The sequence below is a fragment of the Ochotona curzoniae genome, unplaced genomic scaffold (genome assembly GCF_017591425.1).
Source record: "Ochotona curzoniae isolate NIBS_2020 unplaced genomic scaffold, NIBS_Ocur_1.0 scaffold_274, whole genome shotgun sequence".
Classification (NCBI taxonomy): Eukaryota; Metazoa; Chordata; class Mammalia; order Lagomorpha; family Ochotonidae; genus Ochotona; species Ochotona curzoniae.
The window spans coordinates 8,449,374-8,473,799 of record NW_024467101.1 but is presented as its reverse complement, the minus strand read 5'-3'; the positions used below and the strand labels follow the sequence as shown (position 1 = coordinate 8,473,799).

At 55.8% G+C, this 24,426-nt stretch overlaps 1 protein-coding gene and 1 non-coding gene across 4 annotated transcripts in view; both read right to left on the bottom strand.

Moving 5' to 3' along the window:
- Positions 1 to 1,001: 1,001 nt before the first annotated feature.
- AP1B1 (adaptor related protein complex 1 subunit beta 1) overlaps positions 1,002 to 24,426 on the bottom strand; it is a 49,902-nt gene continuing 26,477 nt past the window's right edge. The window contains exons 6-23 of one of the 3 annotated variants that reach the window (XM_041003464.1): positions 24,044 to 24,234; positions 22,868 to 23,089; positions 19,344 to 19,464; positions 18,809 to 18,904; positions 16,904 to 17,019; positions 16,504 to 16,669; positions 11,305 to 11,403; positions 10,837 to 11,096; positions 10,227 to 10,428; positions 9,464 to 9,484; positions 8,786 to 8,929; positions 5,510 to 5,655; positions 4,165 to 4,294; positions 4,003 to 4,087; positions 3,416 to 3,502; positions 3,170 to 3,324; positions 2,624 to 2,632; positions 1,002 to 1,857 (exon numbers count right to left, since the gene is read on the bottom strand). In XM_041003464.1, coding sequence (XP_040859398.1) covers positions 1,783 to 1,857; positions 2,624 to 2,632; positions 3,170 to 3,324; positions 3,416 to 3,502; positions 4,003 to 4,087; positions 4,165 to 4,294; positions 5,510 to 5,655; positions 8,786 to 8,929; positions 9,464 to 9,484; positions 10,227 to 10,428; positions 10,837 to 11,096; positions 11,305 to 11,403; positions 16,504 to 16,669; positions 16,904 to 17,019; positions 18,809 to 18,904; positions 19,344 to 19,464; positions 22,868 to 23,089; positions 24,044 to 24,234 — 2,325 coding nt within the window. In that variant the 3' untranslated portion in view covers positions 1,002 to 1,782. The remainder of the gene's footprint in view (positions 1,858 to 2,623; positions 2,633 to 3,169; positions 3,325 to 3,415; positions 3,503 to 4,002; positions 4,088 to 4,164; positions 4,295 to 5,509; positions 5,656 to 8,785; positions 8,930 to 9,463; positions 9,485 to 10,226; positions 10,429 to 10,836; positions 11,097 to 11,304; positions 11,404 to 16,503; positions 16,670 to 16,903; positions 17,020 to 18,808; positions 18,905 to 19,343; positions 19,465 to 22,867; positions 23,090 to 24,043; positions 24,235 to 24,426) is intronic. The other 2 variants (XM_041003465.1, XM_041003466.1) reach the window with 2 other exon arrangements.
- On the bottom strand, positions 5,165 to 5,261 carry LOC121172126. The gene has a single exon (XR_005886206.1). It is a non-coding gene; the product is annotated as a small nucleolar RNA SNORD125 (small nucleolar RNA).

The following is a 24,426-nucleotide window of genomic DNA, read 5'->3' as shown; positions in this document are numbered from 1 at the left end:
TTCCCAGGTCTCCAGCAGGGAGCTGGATTGGAAGTGAAGTGGCCGGGACATGAACCAGTGTCCATATGTATTGTCGGTGCTGCAAGTGGCAGCGGTTTTACTCACTGTGCCATAAGGCTGGCGCCACCTACTTTTCTCTTCAGATCTTCTCACCTGATATGATTTGTTCTGGGCATCTGGCAGCTGGCATTCATGTTTCTTCTTCAGGACTCAGCGATGGAGGAGTGGGGACAGGAGGACGCAGCCCCTGGGAGACAGAGCTGGCAGTTGCTCCTCAGGCAGGGTACACACATGTGTGGGTCAGAGGAGGCAGGTGGCACAGTGGCCCGGGGTGATAATCTTTTCCATCAAGGACACATCACCATAATTGTCTGGTTCCCTGACAGGGTGGGGACTCTGTGTGTGCAGCGTCTTCAGCTGCAGGACGTTCAGCTGGGTAAATCCCGGGGCTGTACAGGCTCGAGATTGTGACCCCACAGGGCAGCACAGCAAAGCCCAGGGGTCAGAGGTGAGGAGGGTTAGAGGTGTCTGAGGGCTCAGCAGGAGAGGCAGCTAGTCTGGCCGGCAGTGGCTGGGAAGGCAGCTGCATCTCAGGCGGGGTCAGGGATTGAACACAGATAGAACAGAAGGGCAGGCAGGTGGGGGAAACCCAATAGGGACATTGGTTCTGCCGCCAGCACCAGGTGAGTGGTCAGGATCTCTGTAGGCAACAAGGGAAGGTGCTGGCCAGGGAGGGCTGGAGGCGGGGCAGTGGCAGGCACAGTTCATGCCCGGGACCCTGGTGGGGGTGTTTCTGCAGCCTAGGACCCCTTCCCAGAAGAGCCTTGGGACCTGACACACTGGCCAGGGACACACTTGCTGTCATTATTTTTATTCACTTTCTCCTTTTGAAAATAAGAGTAAACATACAATATATATATATATATTTTCTTTGTAGATATATTAGCGACAGCGCAGGCGCTGTGAGCTATCCACACCCACTCAGAGGCAGTTTCCCATGGTGACATTTGGAATCTCTCTTTATTATTGAACCGCAGGGAGAGGAGAACCCAATGCTGAGAGACAGCTGAGATGAGGAAGCCAGGAAGGGGGGTGGCGGTCACTGAAGAGAAACCTTGAGCTCCATCCCAGAAACAGCCACTGGCTTGGCCTTGCCTCCAGCTCTCTCTGCTCCAGATGCCCTGGGCCCACGGAGACAGCACTGAGGGGTGTACAGCAGGCAGTGAGCTGGCAAGGCTGCAGTGGGGGCTCTGTGGCCTCTTGGTCTTGATGGTCAGGGCCAGGGTGCTGTGGTCTGATTGACAGATGTGGCTATCAGTCGCCAGCTCCAGGCTCAGCTCTGCCTCGCAGCACCTTCGGCTCCTGCAGCTCATCTGCCTCTCCAGGGAAGGCCATCAGGGCTCACCCCACATTGGGCAGCATTGCAGGGGCCTCTCCCATCACCCCTGGGCAGGCAGGGCCGGGGGCCCAAGGAGAGGGCCCCGTGCTCACCCTTCAGCTCCAGCTCCACGTCCTTTGGTCCCCGCCTCACCTGACCCTGAGTCAGCAGCAATGCGAGGGGTGAGGGGTGTCAGAGCACAGGAGTGCAATGAGAGGTCACTACTGGAGGAGGCCCGACCCCATCCTGAGGACCCATGGTGGGCTGCACTCAGGACCAAGGAGCCCAGGAGAACGGCCCGGGGGCCCTGCCTGGCCCCTCCGAGGAGGAGGAGGAACAGCAGCTGCCACCCCCAGGGGGCTCCTCCGAGGGCTGGGAGGTCCCAGGCGGGCACTGCGTGGGCCTCAGTTCTTGAGGATGGTCTCATAGGCCTGGCACACATGCTGGGACACCTCTGGGGCTCGACACTTCAGGGACAGCTGTAGGAGGAGAGAGGGGAAGGGAGGGCGTGCTCATCCTTGGGCCTGCTCTTTCGTGGTGGGGGGGAGGGGAGAACCACGAAGTGGGCAGAGTGGGGGCACCAGATGGGAGTGCGGGGTGTGCACACAGGGCCTGGTGGCGGCTGGGGCAGATGTGAGGTGAAGCAGAGGGGGCGACCAGCGCTGCCAGCCAGGCAGGGACCAAATATACTTGCAGCCCACACACCTGCTGTTAGCCCTACTGGCAGGCGGCATGACTCACAGGCTAGAGCTGTTAGGGATTGCTGGCCCCCTGTAGCCCCTGCGGGTCTGGGGTCCAGAGGATAGAAGCCTGACAGGAAATCTGAGAGGGTAAGGGGGTGGGAACAGCAGAAACAGGTCCCTCCTGGTGGATGGGGAGGGCCTGGGGGCAGGTCCTGATCTCCCACCCACAAAGCAGACATGGATGACAAGCCGCTTAGCTCTACATGAGGACTGCGCCTGGAGACCGGGCTGCAGACAGAGAAGCCACCTACTCCGTCCACTCAGCATCACTGGTCTGACAGGTGGGCCTGGAGTGGGGGGGTCTTGGTAGATGTGTGCAAGTGGGGGGCAACTCATTGGGAGGGTGTGGGGTGGGGGAGGGCAGGGGCAGCCATCTGGGGAGCAGCAGGGTGAGGAAAGGCCAAGAGATAGGGTGTGGGCAGGAGAGCTAGGTGCACAGGGGCCAGGCCAGGACATGGGGCTAGGGTGGACGGAGGAGAAGAGAGAAAAGCATTCTGCTGACCTCCAAGTCCTGCACCGCGGCGCCAGCAGGGAAGGTGGCCATGCAGCATCCAGACATAGGGAAACAGAAGTTACCACCACCGAAGCCTCCGGGGCAGCTCCCAGCCACCCAGGGGGCCAGCACTGCCAGTGCAGCCCAGGGCAGGCAACATCAGCAGAGCTGTGGCTGTCAGCGGCGCAGGTGCAGGCAAGAAGCAAAGCAAGGACTTCCCAGGGCCCTAGCACGGCAGCATGGTCCTCCAGCATCACCCCGGGGCCTGTGGAAGCCATCTCTTGCCCAGGTCAGATGCAGAGACCATAAGCAGTGGCTGCTGGGAGGCACCCACAGCAGTGCCAGACCTTACAGAATTCGCTGGCACCACTCTGGGCCAAGACCCACTTGGGAGACTTCTGTGGGGGTGACATGGCAGGGCCAAGTTGTTGCTTTTTAGAAAGGAGTTTTCCAGGGGCAGAGCTGACTCCCTCTCAGGCCATACTGTGAGGGACCCTAGGCAGGAGAGCCTGCCAGAGTGGGCCCTGGCTGGGTGGGTGGGAGAGGGGTTCTCACCGTGAAGTTGGGGTTCCCGGGCTGGATGCGCAGCTCAGCCAGCACCCAGATGCCATTGGTCAGCCTCAGGGACTGGTAGAGCATGTCCTGGGCCTCCACGTTCCGCTTGGCGATGGTGAAGACGTTGCTGTTCTGCAGCTTGCTGCTCACTGCCTCTGAGAGGGCAGAAGGTTGTAGGAGGTCCCCGTCAGGGTGGGGAGCGGTCCACGGCCAGGCAAGGGCCAACGAGGGCTGAGGGGTCCTTACCTGCATTGAGAGGGCAGTCTCGGATCTGGAATTGGGCTTCGTTCTCATTGGGGATGTCCTTCCATGTGGCCAGGAACATCTGCCGGTCTGGAAAGTGAGTGGGGATGCTTACATTCCTGGGGCCCCTCCAAAGCCAGGGACAGGCTGTGGGTCTGTCTAGCGTGCTGCATGCAAACTTGGGGCAAGCACGGGCAGTGGCACAGCTTGTGGCTGCCCTGGGCACACCCTTAGCTCTGAGGAGGCCTGAGTTCATAAGAAACCCTGGGCTTCCTGCTGCCCTTCTCCTACCCTCCCTCACGCCGGTCTCTCCTTCTCCTTATCCCCCCTCCCCATCAAGAGACTTCCTTGTGGGGAGAGGGCAGTGTGGAGGCTTCCAGAAGTGAGCCTGTTCTGGGATATGTCTGAGGCTTCCTGCTACCCAGGAGTAAAGGATGAGGGTGAGCAGGAGGGCCCGCAAGTGGGAAGGGGTATGTGTGGCACAGTCCACCTGCTGGGCCAGGTGTGGCCATTGTGGCATGTTCTGCAGGGCACTGGGTCAAGGGGCAGGTGAACCCACCCAGGCCTTGGCAAAGCAGCCCCTGACTCACCCATCTTCCCATCCTCCACAAAGAGGATGTGCAAAGGGTATAAGGTGCTGAAGTAGAAGACGTCGATGTTGTTCTTCACGGCCACCTAGGTACGGGTGTGCGTCAGCCCCGGGCGGGTCGTCCCCACCCACCATGTCCCTTTACCTTGGCTGGGAAGCCCACCTGCAGGTTGTTCAGAGGCTCCATCTTCATGACCGAGCCCACCGTGTTGAGAGGCAGCGAGATCTCCACAGTCTGGTTGGGGCTCAGTGGTGCGTGCACCTGGAGAGGGGCGGCGGGGGCCAGGCCAAAGCTGGGGAGAGAGAAGCCCCCACAAGTATGGCGGGGGAGCAGGTGCTGGTGGGATGCAGATGGGCTGCTCGAGCGCTGGCTGGCAAGGAGCTTCAGTTTCAAGCTCCTTGTCACCCAAGCTCTTGCACGCACCCTGGCTGCTCAGTGGCCGTTGCACAGAATGGAAGGGACACTGCCAACAGTAGGCCTGCTGCTGGTGCCTGCCCCTTCGACCCCTGGAAGCGAGGCCTTGCCCCTCCTTGCTCCTCAAGCTCCTCCTCCTACCACCAGGGGCCTGGGCACAGTGTGAGCTGCCTAAGGGGACACTGGCCAGGACACATGTGGCCCGTTTCAGAAAGGCTCTGTTTCTCTAAAGCAGCACATGAGTAAACAGAAGACCCAGTTTCTTGTTGAGCACAGCAGTACGAACTGGGGCCCCAGATCAGGTATCCATTCCTAACCCCAGGAAACAGATGCACGCCACTCCACCTCCTGGGTGAGGTCCTTGCCCACAATGCAGGATGAGTGACTCCACCAGGAATCAGGTGGAAGAAGAGCTGGGGGACCCCAGTCCTATGCAGTGGCTCAGTACTCCAGGCTTTCCTGGGAGCCAAACCCCTGTCTGCTGTGACCTGAGGCAACATCCCTGTCCTCACTGAGCCCTGGAGGCCATGGCCTGCACTCCCCGGGGCTGTTGCATGCTTCAAGTGAGACGATACCCCCAGTGCCCTGGGTACAGGGCATGTGTCCAGCACACGGCAGAATAGCTGAGAGCAAAGAGCAGCTCAGGGCCCACCTGTGGCCTCCGGTGCCTGTGGAGGGAAAGGGGCAGAGCTGCCCCAGCCTCCCTGCTCTGCCTACAGGTCTGGGTCTCCTTAGCCAGGGCTCCTCCGAGGAAGCAGCCCCTTCAGTCAACTTCTTAGAGGCTCAGTTTGCTCATCACTGGAGCCATTCAGGAAGAGGGATCATCAGGAGGGGCTGCTGGAGCCCCTGGAGCCCTGGCCTGACCCACGGAGGTGCAGATAGCTGCAGGAATGACTTGTATCAGGGTAGGACAGACCCTCCTGATGGGCGGGGTGCTGTTGCTTAGGAAACACTCTCCCCGCTCTGTCTGTGGAGTCTGAAGTAGTCGCCACTGGGGGCTAAAGCCACAGTCTGTGGGGCCGGGAAGACGTCCCAGTCTCTGGTCTGGAGCTCTCAGCCCCTGCCTGGGGGTGACTGGCCAAAGGGAGCTCACCTGTTACGGTTGAACTGGATGGCAAAGTCGGTCATCACCTGCAGGGCCTTGTTGGTGAGCTGGAGGTCCATGGAGATGGCGCCCACTTGGCGCGTGAAGGTGCCCGAGATCTCCAGTCCCTTAGCCTTCATGGCTGGGAGCCAGACCTGCAGGAAGAGTGTGTGGAAGGTGAAGCCGTGGGTCCTTTTTCTCTCTCTTCAGAGCAGGCCTCCCCTCCTGGGGGAGAGGGAGGAGCCTAAGCCCCCAGCATATGCTGCAGAGGTGCTTAGTGCATTGGAGGGCAGCTCTAAGGTCAAAGAAGGTGGCGAGAAACCCGGCATGCCGGCCAGCCTCCTCGCAAGCCAAGGCCAGAGCTGAGTGTCCAACAGCTTCCTGGCTGTCACAGCCTGTCCCTTGCCGGAGGCATGGCTGGCCTAGAACTATAGAAACCGGTCAAAGCAAGGACAGGACCTAAGCAGACCCCTCATCTGGCAGGCCCTCTGCTGCTTGGCTGCCCTTGTCTCAGCTCAAGGGACGCTTCCTTTGGGAAGCCTGCTGTGGCTCCTTCCCCAGTTCAGGTCCCAGTGACGTCATGGCAGATACACAGCATGGGTCAGCACCCTGCACCCAGCCGACTGTCCTGACATTCTTGGCTGAGAGCCTGCCGGGTGTGTGGGGAATGTTGACTGAGCAACAGCAGGAATTACAATCCCACCCATGAAGGGCAGCACTGGGTCACTCTGTGGCTACACAGACACCTCACAAAATTTGGTCTCATTTGGGGAACTCCCCAGTCCCTCGATGACAAAGGGCTCAGGTCCCACCTGATAGCTGCCCCAAGTGCACCTGGTAACAACCCTGTCCTCTCAGCCCTGCTTCCTTCTGCCTGTCACTTGGGCCTCCTTACCTCTCCTCCATCTGTAGCCACCTGGGGGCCAACCCATGCCTCTCTCCCCTGCCTACAGTACTCAGTCACCTTTCAAGATGCAAATCTGACCACAGCACCTGAAAACTCCTTCCAACCCCTTCCAGCCCCTCAAAGGCTGCCCCCATCCTCCCCGGGACCCACCTCTCCTCTGCTGGGAACACCCCACCCTACTCCCCTTACTTGGTTAACTCTGAACAAATCAGTGAGGGCAGGAGCTACTTGTGTCAGTTCTCAGCTGTGACCTGACATGGAGATAGCACATAGGGGGGCCACCAACCCCGGCCTTGGGCCCAGGCTTCCCTGTACGCTGCCTCTCACCAGGCTTCCTTCCTCCTGGTACAGCCTTGCTCCTCTCCCAGCCACAGGTGCCTGGTTCTGTTGGCTGCTCTTGGGAGTCTCATACAGGTCCTGTTTACTGGACGAATCAATGAACCCTCACCCAGCAGCCCCTGTGCAGCCCTGAATGCTTAAGGCAGTCAACACTCAGTGACACATACAGTTGGGTCCTAGCACCTTTCTCCGCATTGTTTAGGAGCTTCTCTTGCAGCCCGCCCTGATTATTCCTGATGCTATAACCAACACGCAAGCCAAGGGCCAGCACCCATAGAGCTGTAGCAATCCCTACTGAGCTTTCAACAGTTCCGAGAGGGCCAATCATGTGGCAATGAGACAAACATCTTCTATGTCAAGGTGTGGAACCTTCTTTTCTGCAAAGGGATATTTGTAACACCACTCACCCGGCCATGCAAAATCAGCAACTTAAACATCAGCTTGCTACAGACATACTGACTTTTAAGTCTCCCGTGTGGCTGCCCTGGCAGGACCAGACCATGTGATCGGACAGGCCTTATGCAGCCCACGGGGGGGTGAAGGTTCCCACCTCTACTTCACATCAAGCCCAAAAGCAGGCTCTCCGGTCAGGTCCTACTGACCCTGACGATGCCAGCATGAGGGCAGGTGTACAAATGGTTCCCTGACACTTTGGGCGTGGTCCCACAGGACCTGCGCTCAGCTCCAGGCTCTCTCACTACCAGCACTGTGAGCACAGGCAGCCAGCACTCAGCTTTCTCAGTACAGATGGGGACAACAGCACTTGGGCTGCTGGGAGGAGGCAGTAGGAATGCAGCGTGGGTGCCTGGCATGTAAGCTGGCAGCTGCCGCCAACAGAACTGCTGTTGGCTGTGCCTCCTCGGGACCCACGCCCCACCAAGGCGCCTGCCTGGTGCGGGGGTGGGGGGCTTCAGCCATCATCACTGTAGGTGGTGCCTACACACCATGGCTGAGGTCAGGGCAGGGCAGGGCAGGGGATGGTTCATGGTTCTCTGGTCACGACAGACCTCACTGTACAGTGCCAAGCACATTTCAGAAGTGGCAGCTCTGGCGGCTAAACCCTCCTCCTGATGCCTGACCCACAGGGTCTTATACCCCAAACTCAACTCCATCTCAGACCTTTTCCCACCTGCTGCTCAAACCAGATCCCCCACTCCACAGGTCCTGCTGCTCCTCTCTTCCACGGGGATCCATTTCTACCCCCTGACATCTTTCTTGGTCCAGGCCCTATCATGGTCTCTGCCAGACTCCATGCTCTGCCTCCTTCCCTCCCCACAGCCCCTGGTTTCAATGCAAACAGGTCTGCTCCATCACTCTGCTCACCAGGGTCAAGAGCAAGTGCTGAGCCTTGCCCCATCCAGCACCCCAGCCTTCACCCTACTCATCTCTGGTCTGGCCAGGAGTCTCAAGGGCAGAGCCATCTCAGTAGCACAGCAGGCATGTGTGGAGGCGCAATGGGGTGGGAGAGTAGGTGCACATGCCAGGTTTGGAGGGACAGATTCAGGGATGTTGGACTTCCTGTCCTGGGGACAAGAATCCTCACAATGTACTACCAAGAAATGTGGTGAATTTTTCTGTTAAATCCTGAGCAGCCTGCTCCGTGTCTTGCTTAGAACTTTGCTGGGTGTCAGGTGCTGTTCCAGGAACTGGTGGCACCCTGTGCTGTACCGCTAACGGCTGCGGCCGTCCTGGGGTTGGCAGCACTGAGATCTGCACTTGCGTTCTCTTCTTTTCATGTTCTCTCTATGTGGGGATGTCATGGGATTCCTCTGGCTTCTGTAAGCGGGCTGTGCCTCCAGTACAAGGTGCTAATGGCACTGAAGCAGGCTCTTCCTCACCTCCAGGTCTGCCCACAAACATGTTCCGGGCATGGAACCTGGCTCCACGGGCTGGAGCTCATGCTACACGCCTCCTGACTTAGTTCTTTTTCTGACTCCCACCACCCTGCTCCTCTCATTAGCAGTGGTCTGAGGGAAATCCACACAGATTGCTTAGGGAGTTCCGAGTCTGCTCTTGGGCTGAGGATGTGAGGTACTTACTGCTTTAGGGGCCACATAGGACCCCGACAGGCTGCCCACGCCACTGGTCAGGTCGAAGAGGTCACTCAGGCCACTGCCCATGGGAGCACTGAGGTTGGCTGGTGCTGCTGTGGTTGAGGGGGCTGCAAAGTTGGTGCCCCCAATCTAGAAAGGAGGGGGGAAGAGTCAGAGGCAGGCACCACAGGAGTGGCACCAATTCCCAGGAGGAGCAGGATCACCAAGCTCTTGAGAGAACAAACAGGGTGGGGCTGGGTGCTGGACAGCCCTGACATCAAGTCAAACTGGCAAATAAACAAGACAGAGGGATGGGGTGGGGCAGAGAGGCAGAGCCCTCCCATGTCCTGCAAGCTTGGAGACCTGGGGGTAACCTCGGGAGAAGGGCTGGGGAGGCTCCCCAACTTACAGCTCAAGGGTCCAAAGGAGAGAATGGGGGACCTGCAACACACTATTGGGGGCACAGTGCTGGGCAGATGGGGCTCTGCCTCCAGGAGGTCAGAGCAGGGACCAGGAAAACTGTCACAAGATGTGAGAACAGGTGAAGCATCTACAGGAATAGGGGTTCGATGGCAGCTGGGTGCCAAACAGCCAAAGAGGCCGCCCAGTGCCTGACCAAGAGCCAGGGCTCAGCAGGGAGTAGCTGCAAGGACAAAAACTTTGTGACACAGGGTTGCACCATACCCCTTCAGGCTCATCCCCCATCTCCAAGCAGAAGCAGGCAGGGTGAAGAGAAGAGGCAGCGACATGCAGAGAGAAGCCAGGAGAGACCAGGGAGAGACCAGAGAGAGACCAGAGAGAGGGATAAGGTTAGTCATCGTGGCTCTACCCGGAGCAAGTTTGGTACAAAGCCCAGACCCCATGTCTCTGAAGGAAGGCCACTGTCCCCATGGTTATCCCCTCAGTCGCCCTCCTACAGCTCGTCCTACCCTTGCCCCGCAGCAATGGCTGCCAGTCTCCTGCCCCCAGGCTGCAGCCTTGGGGACCTGGGCTCTCCACGGTCAATGAAGGAACTGGCTGCCTTCTCCTTGGGCCCAGAAAAGTCCCAGTTCATCACTCCCTGGCTTTGTCTCTATCAGGTGGGCCTGGCTGGAATGCAGCTGCCAGCTGGTGCAGCCCAAGGGTGAGTGGACCCAGGTCTGGATGCTCAAGGCCAGGAGCATCCCTGCCATCCAGGTAAAGGCAATTGTGCAGCCAGAACTGAAGAGATGGGGTGAACTGCCCTGCACCCACACTGGCCAAGTAGCCTGGGATTCAGTGGTCCAACGCAAGGGCTCAATCCTATCTCTGCCACTGAGCAGCTACGCTAGTCTGGAGGGAGAGTTGCCCAATTTCTCATTTGAGAAGGGAGCTAACAGCTGCCTTGGAGGGACTCTGTAAGATACCCGAGGCACTCCAGGACTGCTGCCCTGAAGGTTACGCTCAAACATCACCCAGAGGGACATACCAGGCTGTCCAGGCCACCGCCAAGCAAGTCCACAGCTCCCATCTGCACTGATGAGGTGGCCAGGGGTGGGCCACTCACTGGGGGGCCCAGGTCCAGGTTGAGGAGGTCACCCAGCAGGTCCCCCTGGGTGGGGACAACATCCGGCTGCTCCCCAGGTGGCGCTCCAGCAGGGGCTGTCTCCGGGCTCTCGGTGCTCTCACTCCTGCCAGGTACAAAGGAGGCAGGGTCAGTAGTGGGGGTGTCAGGCTGTCTCAGCAAGGCCAGAGTCCCACCTCAGGCATCCCTGCCAGGACAGGTACTGGGGCTCCCTGCACTCATCCCTTCTGCCTTCAGTTTCTGCACATGTCTTTTAGGGTCTCCACATGGATGGGTGAAGGGGAAGGGCTGCCTGTGGTCCCTGCCACCCTTGACCCGCCCACCTGGGAGAGCACCGAAAACAGAGTCCTGGACCAGCCAGTCAAGCTCCCAATGTCTGAAGTGCTCATTTGCTAACCAGGGCGATTTTCTGCCAGAGCCATTTTAAGGGCCCTAGGAGATTGGCAAACACCCTGTGTGCAGGAAGCACTGGGTTGCAGAAGTTGGAGTTTCCCTCCATGCAGGTCTCACTCACGAGGCGGTGCGGGGCGGCAGGCTCTTGTGCACCACGCCCCGGCCCCCCTCCACGAAGGCGCTGGGTGGCTTGTGGTAGACGGATGCCAGCGTGCCAATGTAGCAGATGAGCTCGTCCAGCAGTGTGGGCTCAATGAGGTCTGTCTCTTCTGAGATGAGTGGTTTCTCGGCCAGCACTACCTCCTTGGCGGCCACAGGGTCCGTGGAGAGCAGGCGCCAGTAGATGTAGCCTCGGTCCCGCAGGTCTGGGTTGTCTGAGTCCTTGGGAGTTAATTGGGGGAGGGAGAGAAGAGGAGCCATGAACACGGAGCAGAGCAGGTGGGTGAGCGGAGGCCAGGAGACTCCTGCAGCCACATCATCAAGGTGATAGTGGGGACCCCATTCCCCTCTTCCCCTGTAGCCTGTCTCCACCTCACCATTGACCCCACTCCACTTCTCCCAGTTGGAGCTGGGACTGCATGGCACGCACCTGAGTGGCCAGGCTGAGAACCTGTTGCACGAGCTCCTGTGTCTCTGTTGGCTTCTTCAGGAACAGCTTCACGATGGCCGTCAGCAGCTGCAGCTGCACCTGCATGTGGGGCAGGGGGACCAGTGAGAGGAAGACTTTGTAAAGCTGCTGCAAACCAAGAACAGCTGTACAAGGTTTGGGGCTGGCCCTGGAATGCAGCACAGGCTGGGAGGTGTGTGGGTGCTACCAAGCAACTCAGACCCTGATATCAAGCACTCAACATGGAGCTGAGCAAGTGTACTTGGCAAACCTAAAATGTCTGTGAGGCTGGGCGCTGTCCAGGCCTGAGGTTCTGGGAATTGGGCTGAGCTCAGGCCACAAGGTATCTGGACAAACTCGAAACCTACAACATCACAAGACACGTATGGCTGGTTCACTTCTCAAAGGGATTACCTGTCAACAGGTGAAAGCGTCAGCAAGCCCCAAATGAGTGGGCCACCAGGGCCCATAGCGCCAGCCTGCCATGGAAGAGCTGTGCTTTCCCCTACCCGTGGGTGGGGGAACTGCTCCTGCTGTCTGCCACCTACTGCCCTGGCCTTCCACCTGGACATGCTTGTGTCTCAGCCTGGCCAACAGCTCATACCTTGGGTCTCCTGCTGAGGCCCCAGTAAGCCCTGAGATCAATCACTTGGGCAGTCCCATGGCTGTGAACCCACTGTGGGCAGGGCCACTGTCTGCCTCATTCACCTCTGTGTCCCCAGTTACCTCTCAGTCTAGTGCCAGAGCTGGTGCTAGCACTATGGTGTAGCAGGCTAAGTACTGCTTAGGATGCTAGCATTCTATATTAGAGTTCTGCTTCAAGTCCTGGCTGCTACAATTCTTTTTTTTGTTTTAAAATATATATATTTTTTAATTGGAAAGTGAGATTTAGAGAGAGGATAGATAGAGAGAAAGATCTTTCATTTGTTGGTTCACTCCTCAAGTGGCAATAATGGTTAAAGCTGAACCTATCCAAAGCCAGGAGCCAAGAGCTTCCTGCAGGGCTCCCAAGGGAAGTGGAGCAGCCGGGATATGAACCTGCATCCTTATGGGATCCCGGCACTTGCTAGGTGAGGACTTCAGCTATTAGGTTACTGTGCCAGGCCCTGCTATAATTCTGATCCAGCACCCGTTAATTCAGCTGGGAAGGCAGTGGAAGCAGTCCAGGTGCCTGGGCTCCTTGACAGCCACGTGGGAGACCTGGAAGAAGTTCCAGGCTCCTGGCTTTAGCCTGGCCAGATGGGGAATGAACCAGTGGACGAAAGATTTTTCTGTTTCTCTGCCTCTCAAATAATACACAAATAAATCTTAAAAGAAACATGGGATGGGATTCTTTAAAGAGAAAAACCTGTGTATTTGAGAAAAGAGAAAGTGAACAGAAATCCAGATGACTGCCCTAAGACATAAACTCATCCCTGGACTGTATTCTCCCACATTTCCAAAGTACACCCATCTGCTAACAGAGAATATCTGTGCAGGAACAGTGCCCTACACTAGTCCCTGCCCAGCTGCAGTCTCATTTGTAGGAGAGGGCACGTGAGGCTGTGGAAGCAGGGCAGCGCCAGGAGTCTGAGGCTGTGTCAGGGGCAGGTTTTGGAAAAGGAGGTAGGACCAATGGTGCAGCAAGCTTGGTAGCAATACTGTGGCTGCGTATCCTGGACCTGTCCAGCAGGAGAGCACTTTCCGCGACAAATGACTCCATTACCCTGCCACGCAGCACGAGTGAGACTGGAGAAGGTACGGCCTGTGAGTGGGATTAAATGTTCCAGAATCCCCATGATTTGGCCACACACAAACCAATGGCAGAGGAGCTCTAGGCTGGCTGTTTCCAAGGCAGGAGGCAGCCCAGGATCTGCTGCCAACCCCTGGCCAGGCCATCCGTGGGAAGCCATTCCGTCTGTGAGGATGAGGGGGGCACACAGGCAAGGGCAGCACACAGGGTTCTTCTAAGCTTTGCAAAAGACAATTAGGGCAGCTTGCTTGGGGCTGAAGTGGGCTCGCATCTCATCCACTCTCTGGTCTTTTCACTAGGTGACCCTGGACTAGGCATCTAGCCTGTCTACAGGTGAAAGTGTCAGCGAGCCCCAAATGAGTGGGCCACCAGGGCCTGTAGCACCAGCCTGCCACGGAAGAGCTGTTTCCTCATCTATCAAACAGGTGCCCTACCCTACAGGGTCAATGAGCAGAGTCCCTGAGGCAACAGAGAACACTTCTTAGGGACTCTGCTCTCCTGGAACAGCTGTCCTCACCCCACTACCTCACACAAAAGTTCCACTAGCTGCCTGGGACCACTCATCACTGCCAGGCTCCGGGCTTCCCACTCAGGTCTGCCTTGGTCTCTGCTGTCATAGGGTGCCCTGCCCACAAGCCCAGGGCCCTTGGCTCAGCTTCTCCTAATACGTGATGCCCCCATGAGCCTGTCTATTCCAGACAACCCTACTGCAGTGGTGCCAGGGGCTGTACCATCCACACAAGATGGCATGGTAGGACCAGGGACAGATGCAAGTTGGGTGGATGAATCTTCCTGCCCATGGCCAGAGAGGTCCAGCAGTCAGGATGTGGTTCACTGAGGCACCCCAGAATGAGCTCTCTAACTGCAAAGCATAGAAGAAGAGCTTCACATTGCATGCAGACTTGGGTGGTGGAATGACCGTGGGTAGGACACCACCATCACTGCTTACTCAGCACTGCAGTGGGCACACCACTCAGAGCAAACAGCTGGTCACCTGCAGGAATCCTGCCCCAAACACAAGAAAACAAGCATGGTGGGCAGCAGAGGAGGACCCTGGCTTCAGAACCTGAGAGCTCTGTCTCTTGTCACTGCATCAGGCCCCTGGCTGAGCTCTGTCTCCTCTGACTGCTCTAATCCTGGCTCCTTAGCAGGCTTAACTGAGGAGTAAGAGGCTGTGAGAGATTTACTCTAACACGGGGGCAGAAACACACCCCTGCAGGGCACACTTGGCAGGAATCCTGGGTGGCCCTGATTGCAGGGACAGAGACCATCACATGCCCAGCTCCATGTCTCAGAGGCGAGGGCAGGAAGAGGCTGGAACTGAGAGTGAAGGTAGCTTGGGGCGGATAGCAGTAGGCAGAAGGGACAGTGGGAGTAATTTTTTACAATTTGGGGGTGACCATCTGTTGTTTTTGCTGGCGTGACTGAGATGTGGGATCCACACCCTGCAGAGTCACAGGCACTGGCTATGAGTATGCACCTAGGCCCAGGGAGGGTTCTCTCTCTATGGCAGTCAGTACTCACCAACGCCTGGCAACCACTGTCTTCTAGTGGCCTGCCTCCACTAACGAGAGTCCACCCAAGGCAGAAGCCACCGCAGGGAGGCAGGGACAAGCTCAAAGTCACCATCTGAGCCCCTGAGGCAGGACAGTGCGAAGGGACCCTGGAGGTGCCAGCCACAGGAACCACATGGTCTCCTTTCTGGCCTGAACTAGGCTGCGTCTGACACAAACCAGTAATAGCTAAAAAGTGCTAAGGATATAGCATGGAACATTCCAGTTAACTGTCACAGCAAAGCCTCATGCTTCTCATTTTACAAATGAGGACAGTGAGGCTGAGAGAGGTAAAGGGCTCAACACAAAGCCACTGAGCTGGAAAGGGACAGACGAAGGGTGTGGATTCAGATTCCCAGGCCCCCTGCATCCTGCTTGGACTCCACTGGATGACACTGTCCTCGTGGGGCAGCTAAGATCTCTGCTCTCAGAGAGGCCCAGACACATGCAGAGACTGCCCAGCTCACAAAGAAGGCAACACAAACAAGACGCTCAACCCCACTTGTAGCAGCAGAGCAGGCAAAGCTACACTGAGCTACCCTTTACCATCGATCAGATGGGCAAAAACAAGCAGGAAAGAGGGCCGGGCCAGGCAGGAGCGTGTGGGACCAGAGGAACCAGCATTCACTCCGTGCCCAGGACACCCAGGCCACAGCTACAGGGTCCCCAGCACACACAGCTTCTCCTCTAAGCATCCTACTTGTGTGACTCTGAACACAGACGTGCAACACACAGGCAACTGCACATAACTCTTCTGTTTAAAACCCGTCAAGTGAGGTGGATTGTGTAAATGAATAATGGCAGGGCCCTGATACATTTTTAAGGAAACAAAGCAAGGTCCTAAACAACTCAAATATACCAGTACTGTGTTATATAAAAGAAAGAAAAAAATACATATATATATATTTCTCATTTATTGCTCCTATGAACAGAGTCTGTATCTGTGATTTTGTCCACTTGCCAACTTTGCAGCCCCCAAATCAATCCTACAGGCACCTCTGTGGTCACCTGTAGACACATGTGGAGTCCTATGACACGCCTGTTCTGAGTGGACCTAAGTCAGGCCAGGTTCTGCCTTCCTTCCTGTTGGAGCTGCCCTGATGCCAACGCGGGTCTGCTTGGTGCCATGTTTTTCACAGTTTGAGAGACCTGAAGCACACGGGCCAAGTGCTATGGAGAGTTCCTAAGCACAGTAAGGACAGCTATACTGAGTGTCTTTTGGAGAAAACAGGTATGTTAGATAAGCTTCACTCAGGCAGGAGTTACAGTGTGGTGAGCCCTGAGTCCAATGTTAAGTCAACGGACAATGTGTATCAACTAGGCTACCTTTAGAGAGGAACATGCACGGCAAACAAGGCTACACACCAACCATGTGCAGAGCTCAGGAAGCAGACTCCACAGCTCTCCCGTGAGAAGGTTCAGTGCTCACTAACCAGTGTCCGCACTCACCACAGGAAGGGCTATGAATGTTCACAGCCCACTGCGCCTGTGTGTATGTTTACATGTGTGTGCATCTGCTGGTGTATTCAGAACTCTTCTGTGGAAACATCCTCAAGAGAGCAGGAGTACTGGTGACCTCTGGGAGAACTGGTGCCCGGAACAACAGTGGGAATAACTTTCCATTGTAAGTCAGTCCTAGATCCCTTCAATCCTGAACTGTGTCAGTGTAGTAACTACCCAAACACAGATAGGAAAATGGAAAGTAAAGCAGTAACTTAAACCCTCCTGTCACCCATACCACCAGGAGCACCTCATGTGTCCCTGAGGAAAGGGGTCACACCTCTCCCTGACACATCCAGTCTGTCCACACCGGCAGTGCAGGAGTGAAATGACCGTCAGGGCAGGATGGGCCACGGGTTGGGGGAGGGACCTGACCCACCTGGCCCGGTGGCCCACCTGCGTGCTCTCGTCATGGAAGCCCTCGAGGAAGCTCTCCAGCAGCTCGTCAGCGTTGTCAATGCGCTCGGCATACTCGCCCACGATCCAGATCATGGCAGCCCGGGCCTCAGGCTCATCCAGCGAGTCCAGGTTCTCACACAGCGTGGCAATCACACTCTCATACCTGGGAGACCAGGGCACAACAGCATGTGAGCTCAAGCAGCCCCCACAATCACTCCTGGGGAGACCCACAGCAAGCTGCCCGACAAGACCCCGAGATGTGGTGAGCAAACTGGGTTTAAGATAGATCTGTTCCATTTTAACTCTTATTTTAGCCTTCGGAGCACAAGGGCAGCTCAGGGGAAGTAAGGAAAACCCAGAGCTTCCTTTGAAAGAAGGAAGAGGGGTGAGCGCGTACTTGTTGGGGTACTTGCGGAAGATGTCCTTAATGACCACGATGGCTTCCTGGACCACGTAGTTGACCTTGGTCTGGATGAGGTCGAGCAACGTGCTCACACAACGTTCTGCGGATTGCTGTATGGGAGAAGACAGGAGTGTGGGCATGGTCCTGGGGCCCGAGCTCCACCAGAGCCTGAGCCAAGGGCTCTAGGCCACTCCTTCCTTGCCTATCTTCCTTGTTACAGTGTGAATCGAACACTCTGCCCAGATAACAGGGCAGAGGAGCACCCATGCCAGATGATGGCCTTGTGACGGTAGGGGACCTAGGGAGGCGGGATGGGGGATACAGGATGAGACTGAGAAGCAGCCCAAGGCAGAGATGCTGAGAAGGGGTCCCCCAGACCAAGGACACTCCCCCTGGCCAAGCCCTGAAGGCTCCAGTCTGACTCTACCTCTCTCTCTCCAAGATTTTATTTACTTGAAAGATTGACAGGGAGAAAAAAAGATCTTTCAACTTCTGGTTCATTCCTCAAACATCCAGAACAGTCTAGGCTGGGCCAGGTCAAGGCCAGGGACCTGAACACCATCCAGCTCTTCCATGAGTGGCAGGAGACCAGGGATTGCAGCCATCTTCTGCTACCATCTGACACATGAGCAGGGCGCTGGATCAGAAGTAGCACAGCCGGGACGCTAGTCCTGCAAGCAGTGGCTTGACCACCACACTGCAACACTGGCATCTCCACCTCTTTTTCTAAAAAAGCTCACGTTCCTGCCTCCAGGGTTGTGAGTACTGCAATGAGTTAGGCCATCCCATTTGAATGCCAGTTCAAGTCCTGGCATCTTCACTTCTGATCCAGCTCCCTGCTAATGATCAGGGAAAAGCAGCAGAAGATGGTCCACGTGTTTAGGTCCCTACCACCCACATGGGAGACCCAGATGAAGCTCTCAGCTACTGGCTTCAGCTTGAACCAGCTCTGGTCATTGCCACTCTCTGGGGAGTGAGCTAGCTGTCTCTCCTTCTCTTTCTGTAAACAAAGATATCTCACGATGGTCAACATACACCCAAAGGATAAACATCTAAGGGTCTTCACTGTGCACAACCAATTTTTCCAGGATCCCCTAGCTGCCAGAGAACCTGCTGAAGATTCTGGTTCATGGGGGGCTGGCACTGTGGCATAGTGGGTAAGGCCACTGCCTGGTGAGATCAGCACATTTTATGAGTAGTGGTTTGAGATCTGGCTGTTCCATTTCCAATCCAGCCCCCTTTTTAATGCACCTGGGAAGACAACAGAAGACGGCCCAAGTGCTTGGGCCCCTGCACCCATGTGGGAGAGCCAGAAGCAGCTCCAAGCTCCTGACTTCAGCCTGGCCCACCCCTGGCTATTGCAGCCATTTGGGGAGTAAACTAGTAGATGGAAGAACTTTCTGTCTCTGTCTTTCCCTCTCTTGGTATGAGTCTGCCTTTCAAATAAGTAAGTCTTAAAAACACTTTGGGTCCAGCAATCAAGGAACGTCTTCATAGGCATAAAAAGAAGGAATGAGACGGCAGCGTAGAAGCTTTTGCGGCCTGGGGAACTCAGAGAAAAATGCCAGGGACAGCCGAGTCAGGACACTTGCTAGAGCATTCAGCAGGCAGCGCTCTGCCCCAGAGCCCTATGGAATGGAAGCTAAGTCCACCCTGGCCTCCTTCAGCTTGTGACCGCCCCTTCGTTTTAGCTAGGGCTGTGGGAGAACCATTACTGTGATGGGTTAATGTAAGCCAGAGCAACTCATAGGGCCACAGAAGACAAGATGTGGAGGAGCCGGACCAGACCTGCACTATGGCCCTTCTGGAGCCTAAGCTGGCAGATGCTGCTGAGATGAGACTGGCCTACCATGGGCTCATCTCCCCCTCCCAGGCTGGCCAAGAGCCCCAGAGCCTCACCTCCACCTTGATGGCGCAGCGGCCGATGGCGCGCACAGCCTTCCGCACAAAGTCCACATCCACTTCTGTTGCGTATTCTTTCAGCTCTGCCAACACCTGTCGCAAACACAGAAGATACAGCTGGGGAACTGGCGGGGTGGGGGGCCAAGGCCTTAGGGCAGTGGGAACACACAGAACCCTACAAGGATGGGATTCTGACTTCTGCTCCAGGGAAGGGGGGGAGGGAGGGAAGGAGGGAGGGAGGGAGCGGTCAGGTGCTGGGAAGCAGGGAGGGGAGGGCTGGCTGGCAGAGCTGGACCCTCTGTTTTAGGTCGAGCTTGTCTAACATGTCAACTACTTTTTCATGGATGGCTGGTGGGTAACAAGAGCATTCTTTAGTAACAAAAATTTCAGGCTTTTTTTTTTCTTTTAATTTTCCTGGCTCACAGGGCCTGTGCCTGTGAGAAGAACTATTAATGATGATTACACTGTCCAGCTGGCCCAGAGAGCACAGCCTGGGGGCGGTGGTGGCGCTGCTGGCCCCTATCCCGCTGACCTGGGCGATGTTGGCCTGGGAGGCCAGGCGGATCATGATGTCCAGCTTCTCCAGCTTCACGTAGATGGGGTCGTTGTACTTCACGAAGAAGACCTTCATCTCGTGCTTTAGGATTTCGGGTCTGGAGGCAGAGCATGAGGCCCGAGAGAGCAAATCATGTAGACACCCAACCTAGGCTTGCTGGGCACTTCTGGGGTCAAACACGTCACACTCCTGGGCAAGCGCCTGCTCACCGGCCTGTCTGGTGACCACAGGCCTGACCTCCCCCGCCTGTAGGGGAGCTCACAGTCAAGGACAGCAAACGGCAGGCAACAGGCTTGAGAGCCAGGTCTTGGTTTCTATTTCATCTGCGACCTCATACCTGTTTCCTTGTGCATAAAATGCAGACCATCACAGGTCCGAGCCTCCTAGTTCTAGAACGGCCTGGCAAGGGGCTGACATCAAGGCACAGCAGGTTAAGCCATTGTCTGTGACACCAGCATCCCATATTAGCACCAATTCAAATTTGGACTACTTCACTTCTTCTATTTAATTGTTAATTTTTTTTATTGGACAGTCACATTTACAGAGGGGAGAAGAGATAGAGAGATTTTCTGTCTGCTGGTTCACTTCCCAAGTGGCCGCAATGGCCAGAGCCGAGCTGAGCAAAGCTGATCCAAAGCCAGGACCCAGAAGCTTCTTTTCTGGGACTCCTACGTGGGTGTAGGGTTCCAAGGCTTTGGGTCATCCTCAACTGCTTTCCCAGGCCACAAGCAGGGAGCTGGATGGCAAGCAAAGCTAACGGGATTAGAACCGGTGCCCATATGGGATTCTGCCAGATGAAGGCTGAAGGTGAGGATTTAGCTGCTAGGCTACTGCACCAGGCCCTTTTCTCTTTTTTAAAATAGTTACTTATTATTATTATTTTTTTTAATGCAAAGTCAGATTTACAGAGAGAGGAGAGGCAAAGAGAAGGGCTGCTTCACTTCTGATACAGTTCCTTGCTAATGCAGCTGGAAAGACAAGCCCAAGTGCCTGGGGAGATGGATGGAGTTACGGGTTCTGAGCTTTGGCTTGGCCCAGCTCAGAAGAAGCAGATGGAAGATCTCTCTCTCTCTCCACCTCTCTGCCTGTCAAATAGATAAAAACGTTTATTAAAATAAATAAATACACAGAAGCCTGGTTGGCTAGTATGCCTGAACATCCCACATGCGTCCCAGTTCGAGCCTCAGCTGCTCTGGCTCTGAGCCAGCTCCCTATCTGGAAAAGGAACAGAAAACAGTTAAAGTGCTTTGGCCCCTGCCATCCTTGTGGGAGAACTGGATAGAGCTGCAGGCTCCTGGCTTGGGCCTGGCTCAGTCTTGGCCTCTGCGGCCTTTTGGGGAGTCAATCAATGAATAGAAGATTCTGCCTCAGTAACTCTGCTTTTTGTATACATAAATCTTACTAATAATACTAATACCACTAATAATAACAATAATACAAAAAAACGGCAGGCCTGAAGCATGGAGACTTGGGTTTTGGGAGTGTTGTTGCTGTTTCCAGACGCTAATAATGGTGGTTAATAGTGCCTCGACTGTATAAACAGTATGGTATGCACTGAACACCTGCTTTCCTCTTGGGAGTCTAGAATTTGGTGGATGGATCCAAAGAAAATGCTCGGTGCTAGGTCTTAGGTCTTAAATAGGCTCCCCTGGGCAGACACTGCACCCTCTGGCTGGGGGCATCTGCACTGTGTGTGACCTGTCATGGGAGTGAGGGAGGAGGAAAAGTCGCTCAGGGTCCCTCCAGCCTCTGTGACTCGCTTCTTCCTGACCCAGCCAGGTGTCCTTAGGACCTCACTCTAGTAAACCTCACCATGAGCACAACCATAGGTTACTCCTATGAGTCCCTGGTGTGGCTCTGAACTTGGGGTGGTCTTCTGGGACCTGCAGAATTCCACAGGCATCCAGCCTGCCCCACATCTGCCTCTGAGAAGACACTTGCTGGGCAGGCACAATCACCAGCAGGTGCCTACCCTACTGCTTCTGCTTTAGCCACAACATCCTTTTGCCCTCTGCTGGCACCACCAAGCTCAACGGAGAAGTTGAGCAGTTTGGCCTAGGTCACAGGCCTGAAGTTGGTAAGGGCAGTTTAAGACAACAGTTCCCACTCGATTCCTACTCCTATGCCTCTTTGCAGAACAAAAAGGAAAAGGAATGGAGACAGCTGATAAGAAAGGCAGAAGACGGGGCAGACGGAGAGAAGGAAGCAGCCTGGCATTTGGTGCTGCTCTGCCCACACAAGGGAGAACCTAGCCCAGCCAGGGGTCTTTGCTGTGCCCTGTGTTAGAAGCATGAACCCAGGTTGTGTAGCAACGAGGACATGGTTGAAGCAGCCCAATCTCATGCCAGGCCGGGGTCAAGTCATGTGTCGATAACACAGACAACCTCTTAAGGGATTTGCTGCTAAATAAAGCACAGAAGCTCTTTGGGCTGACACTGGGATCTACCAGTGACTACATCTTATTAAGTGCGCTGACCCAAGGACACCAATATATAAAGGCCCCACTGCAACTGCAAATCCCATCACCCTGGGGCAGTCAGAAGCTCTCCCACGTTTACCTCCCAAACTTTCACAGATGTTTCAGTTCCACAGCTTTCTCTGAGCATCCCTGAGGGCTAAGGACCAAACTGATGCCAGGTTCTGGGAGACCGTGACTACAAGCGACCCTCACTTGCCATGTGCCCCACTCCTAGCCATGGAGCCTGCTGTAAAACGTGGATGCTTCACAGACACCTGCAGACACCAAGTCCTGACTGCTGAGCCGTTTGACCAAAGAGCTGGGAGAAACACACCTACGCCACTCCGTGGAACTTCAGGAGCCCCCTCAGAGGAAGGAAGGGTCTTTCCAGAGAAGCCCCAGGAATGCTGCTCACTGTCTTCCAGCCCCTGCCCAACCCAGGTCTCACCTTGGGCACTGTGGGTTACTGGGCAGTCACTCTCACAGCAAGGAGCAACACGGGCTGCTGGCCATTCTGAGGGATTCTGCTGTATCCTCTCTCAGGCTCAGGTGACAAAGTTTAAAGGTCCTCACTTCCTCAGAGTCTTCCAACTTCAGGGGATGGGCTTCGTCCCCAGGACACACACATAGGAGGTCTCATCTCTGGCGAAGCCCGAGGACTTGGAGCCATGCAACGTCACGGGTAGCAAGCCTCACTCTACCCTTTCCCTAGTCTGCTCCTTGGCGGGGTTAACCCAAGGCCTCTCAAGCCTGTGCCTGCTGACATGCTGAGCCTCCCAATTCCCTGCTGTGAGCAGCTGTCCTGTGCCTGTGCTCTGCCTCTACCCACTAGAGGATGGCAGCCTGCCCCAGCCCACAATCAGCCCCCTGAAACACTGTCGATGTCCCCTGGGGCAGAGAGCCTTCCTCCCCATCCCCGGGATTGAGAACTCCAGGGTAAATCTACTCTTGGAGACTTCCTACATGGTACAATGTCAGCTTCCCTTGAGAGCAAAGGAGATGCCCCTGGAGCACACACTGCAAGTGGGGGGCACCTCGGTACCTTTTTTGCACAATGAGGTTGATGTTGCGCAGGGCCACGTACTGCAGCTCAGGCTCGGCGGACAGCAGCGTGACCAGGGGCGGGGCCAGTTTCTTGAGCAGCGTGCCGTAGTAGTCCAAGTCCTTGGACAACATCTCCATGAACTTCATCAACACCTTGACGGCAGACAGCACCACAGCAGAGTTGGCATGGGAGAGCCTGGGAGTGACCCGCTCACAGATGCTGGGGTCCATCCGATCCAACAGGGCAAAGAGGGGAGACACACAAGGGGAGACAGCCTGTTTTTAGTTATCGATGCAGCAGGTCTTTGGGGACAGGAAGCTCTCGGCCCTGTCCTACAGCTCACTGACCCCAGGCAGCCCTATGGTCCTCATCTATCAAACGGAGAGAAGGATGCTTCTGCACACGTGCTGGGGGCTCATGTGAGTTAACGTCACGAAGACAAACGCAGTGCTAGCAGCGGGGCAACACTCCAGAGCCATTGTGCCCTCCCTTCCCTGACTGCCAGGGCATTCAGAAGGAACAGCAGAGGTTGGTACTCAGCCTTGCTGTCAGTAAGTGGTTGGTCTGGATCCCCATGTCTTACATCCAAATTTTTGGGTTCTAGCTCTGGGTTCCGCTTCCAGGTCCACCTTCCTGTCAATGCACACTAAGTGCTGGCTTAAGTGACTGAGTCTCTCCCATTTACACATGAGACCTGGCTTTAGTTCCTGGTTTCTAGCTTCAGCCTAGAAGCTGTCACAAGAATCTGATGAGTGGATCAGTGGATAAGAACAAACACATACATACAAAAAATACATATCACACTGGTTAAGATCAATAGTCAGATGTGTCCCACTGGGAACATAATTTCCACCACTTCTCTAAATTGGAGTTTGCTCCTCTGCAAAATGGGACAAGAATAGGTCCTCCCGTGGAGAGCCACTTTAAAGATGATCTAGTACAGGGGCCCCTGCCAAGGTGGGCACTGATAGAATGCAACTGTCAGTGGCTTTAGTCAAGCCGGCCAGGTCCCCATCAGCCAATTGCCAACTCCTGATTCTGGAAATAGTGAAGAAAGACTGGCCTCCCTTGAGGGGATCTGAGGGTGGTGTGTGGGGTGAATCTGAACAGGGATCTGCCCAAGCCTGAGAACCAGATGCCACTGAGCTGGCTAGGGAGGAGCAGCCCGCTCACCTCTGGGCTTCACGGTCATCCTTAGGTGTATAGTTGGCCAGGCAGTCCAGGATGAAGATCTGGCCCCACTCGGTGCACTCGTTCAGGGCTGTCAGCAGCTTGTTAATGGACTGTGGGTTCAGGTCGAGCAGATCGCTGCTGGGATGGGACTCGGCAATCTCTGAGAGGGCAGCCACTGCATTGGCCACCACCTGGTTGAGGGTGGGAGGGGGGAGAGGCTAGGACGCTGCTCCAAGGCCAGTGGGCAGCAGGACTCACAGTACAAGGACAGTTAGAGACTGAACATCCTAAAAGGACTACAATCTAATAGGCAGAGTCAGCAGCCTCAAGGGAACCCACTCCCAATGGTGCCCCTGCTGACTCCTCTGCAGGTGGGACTACAT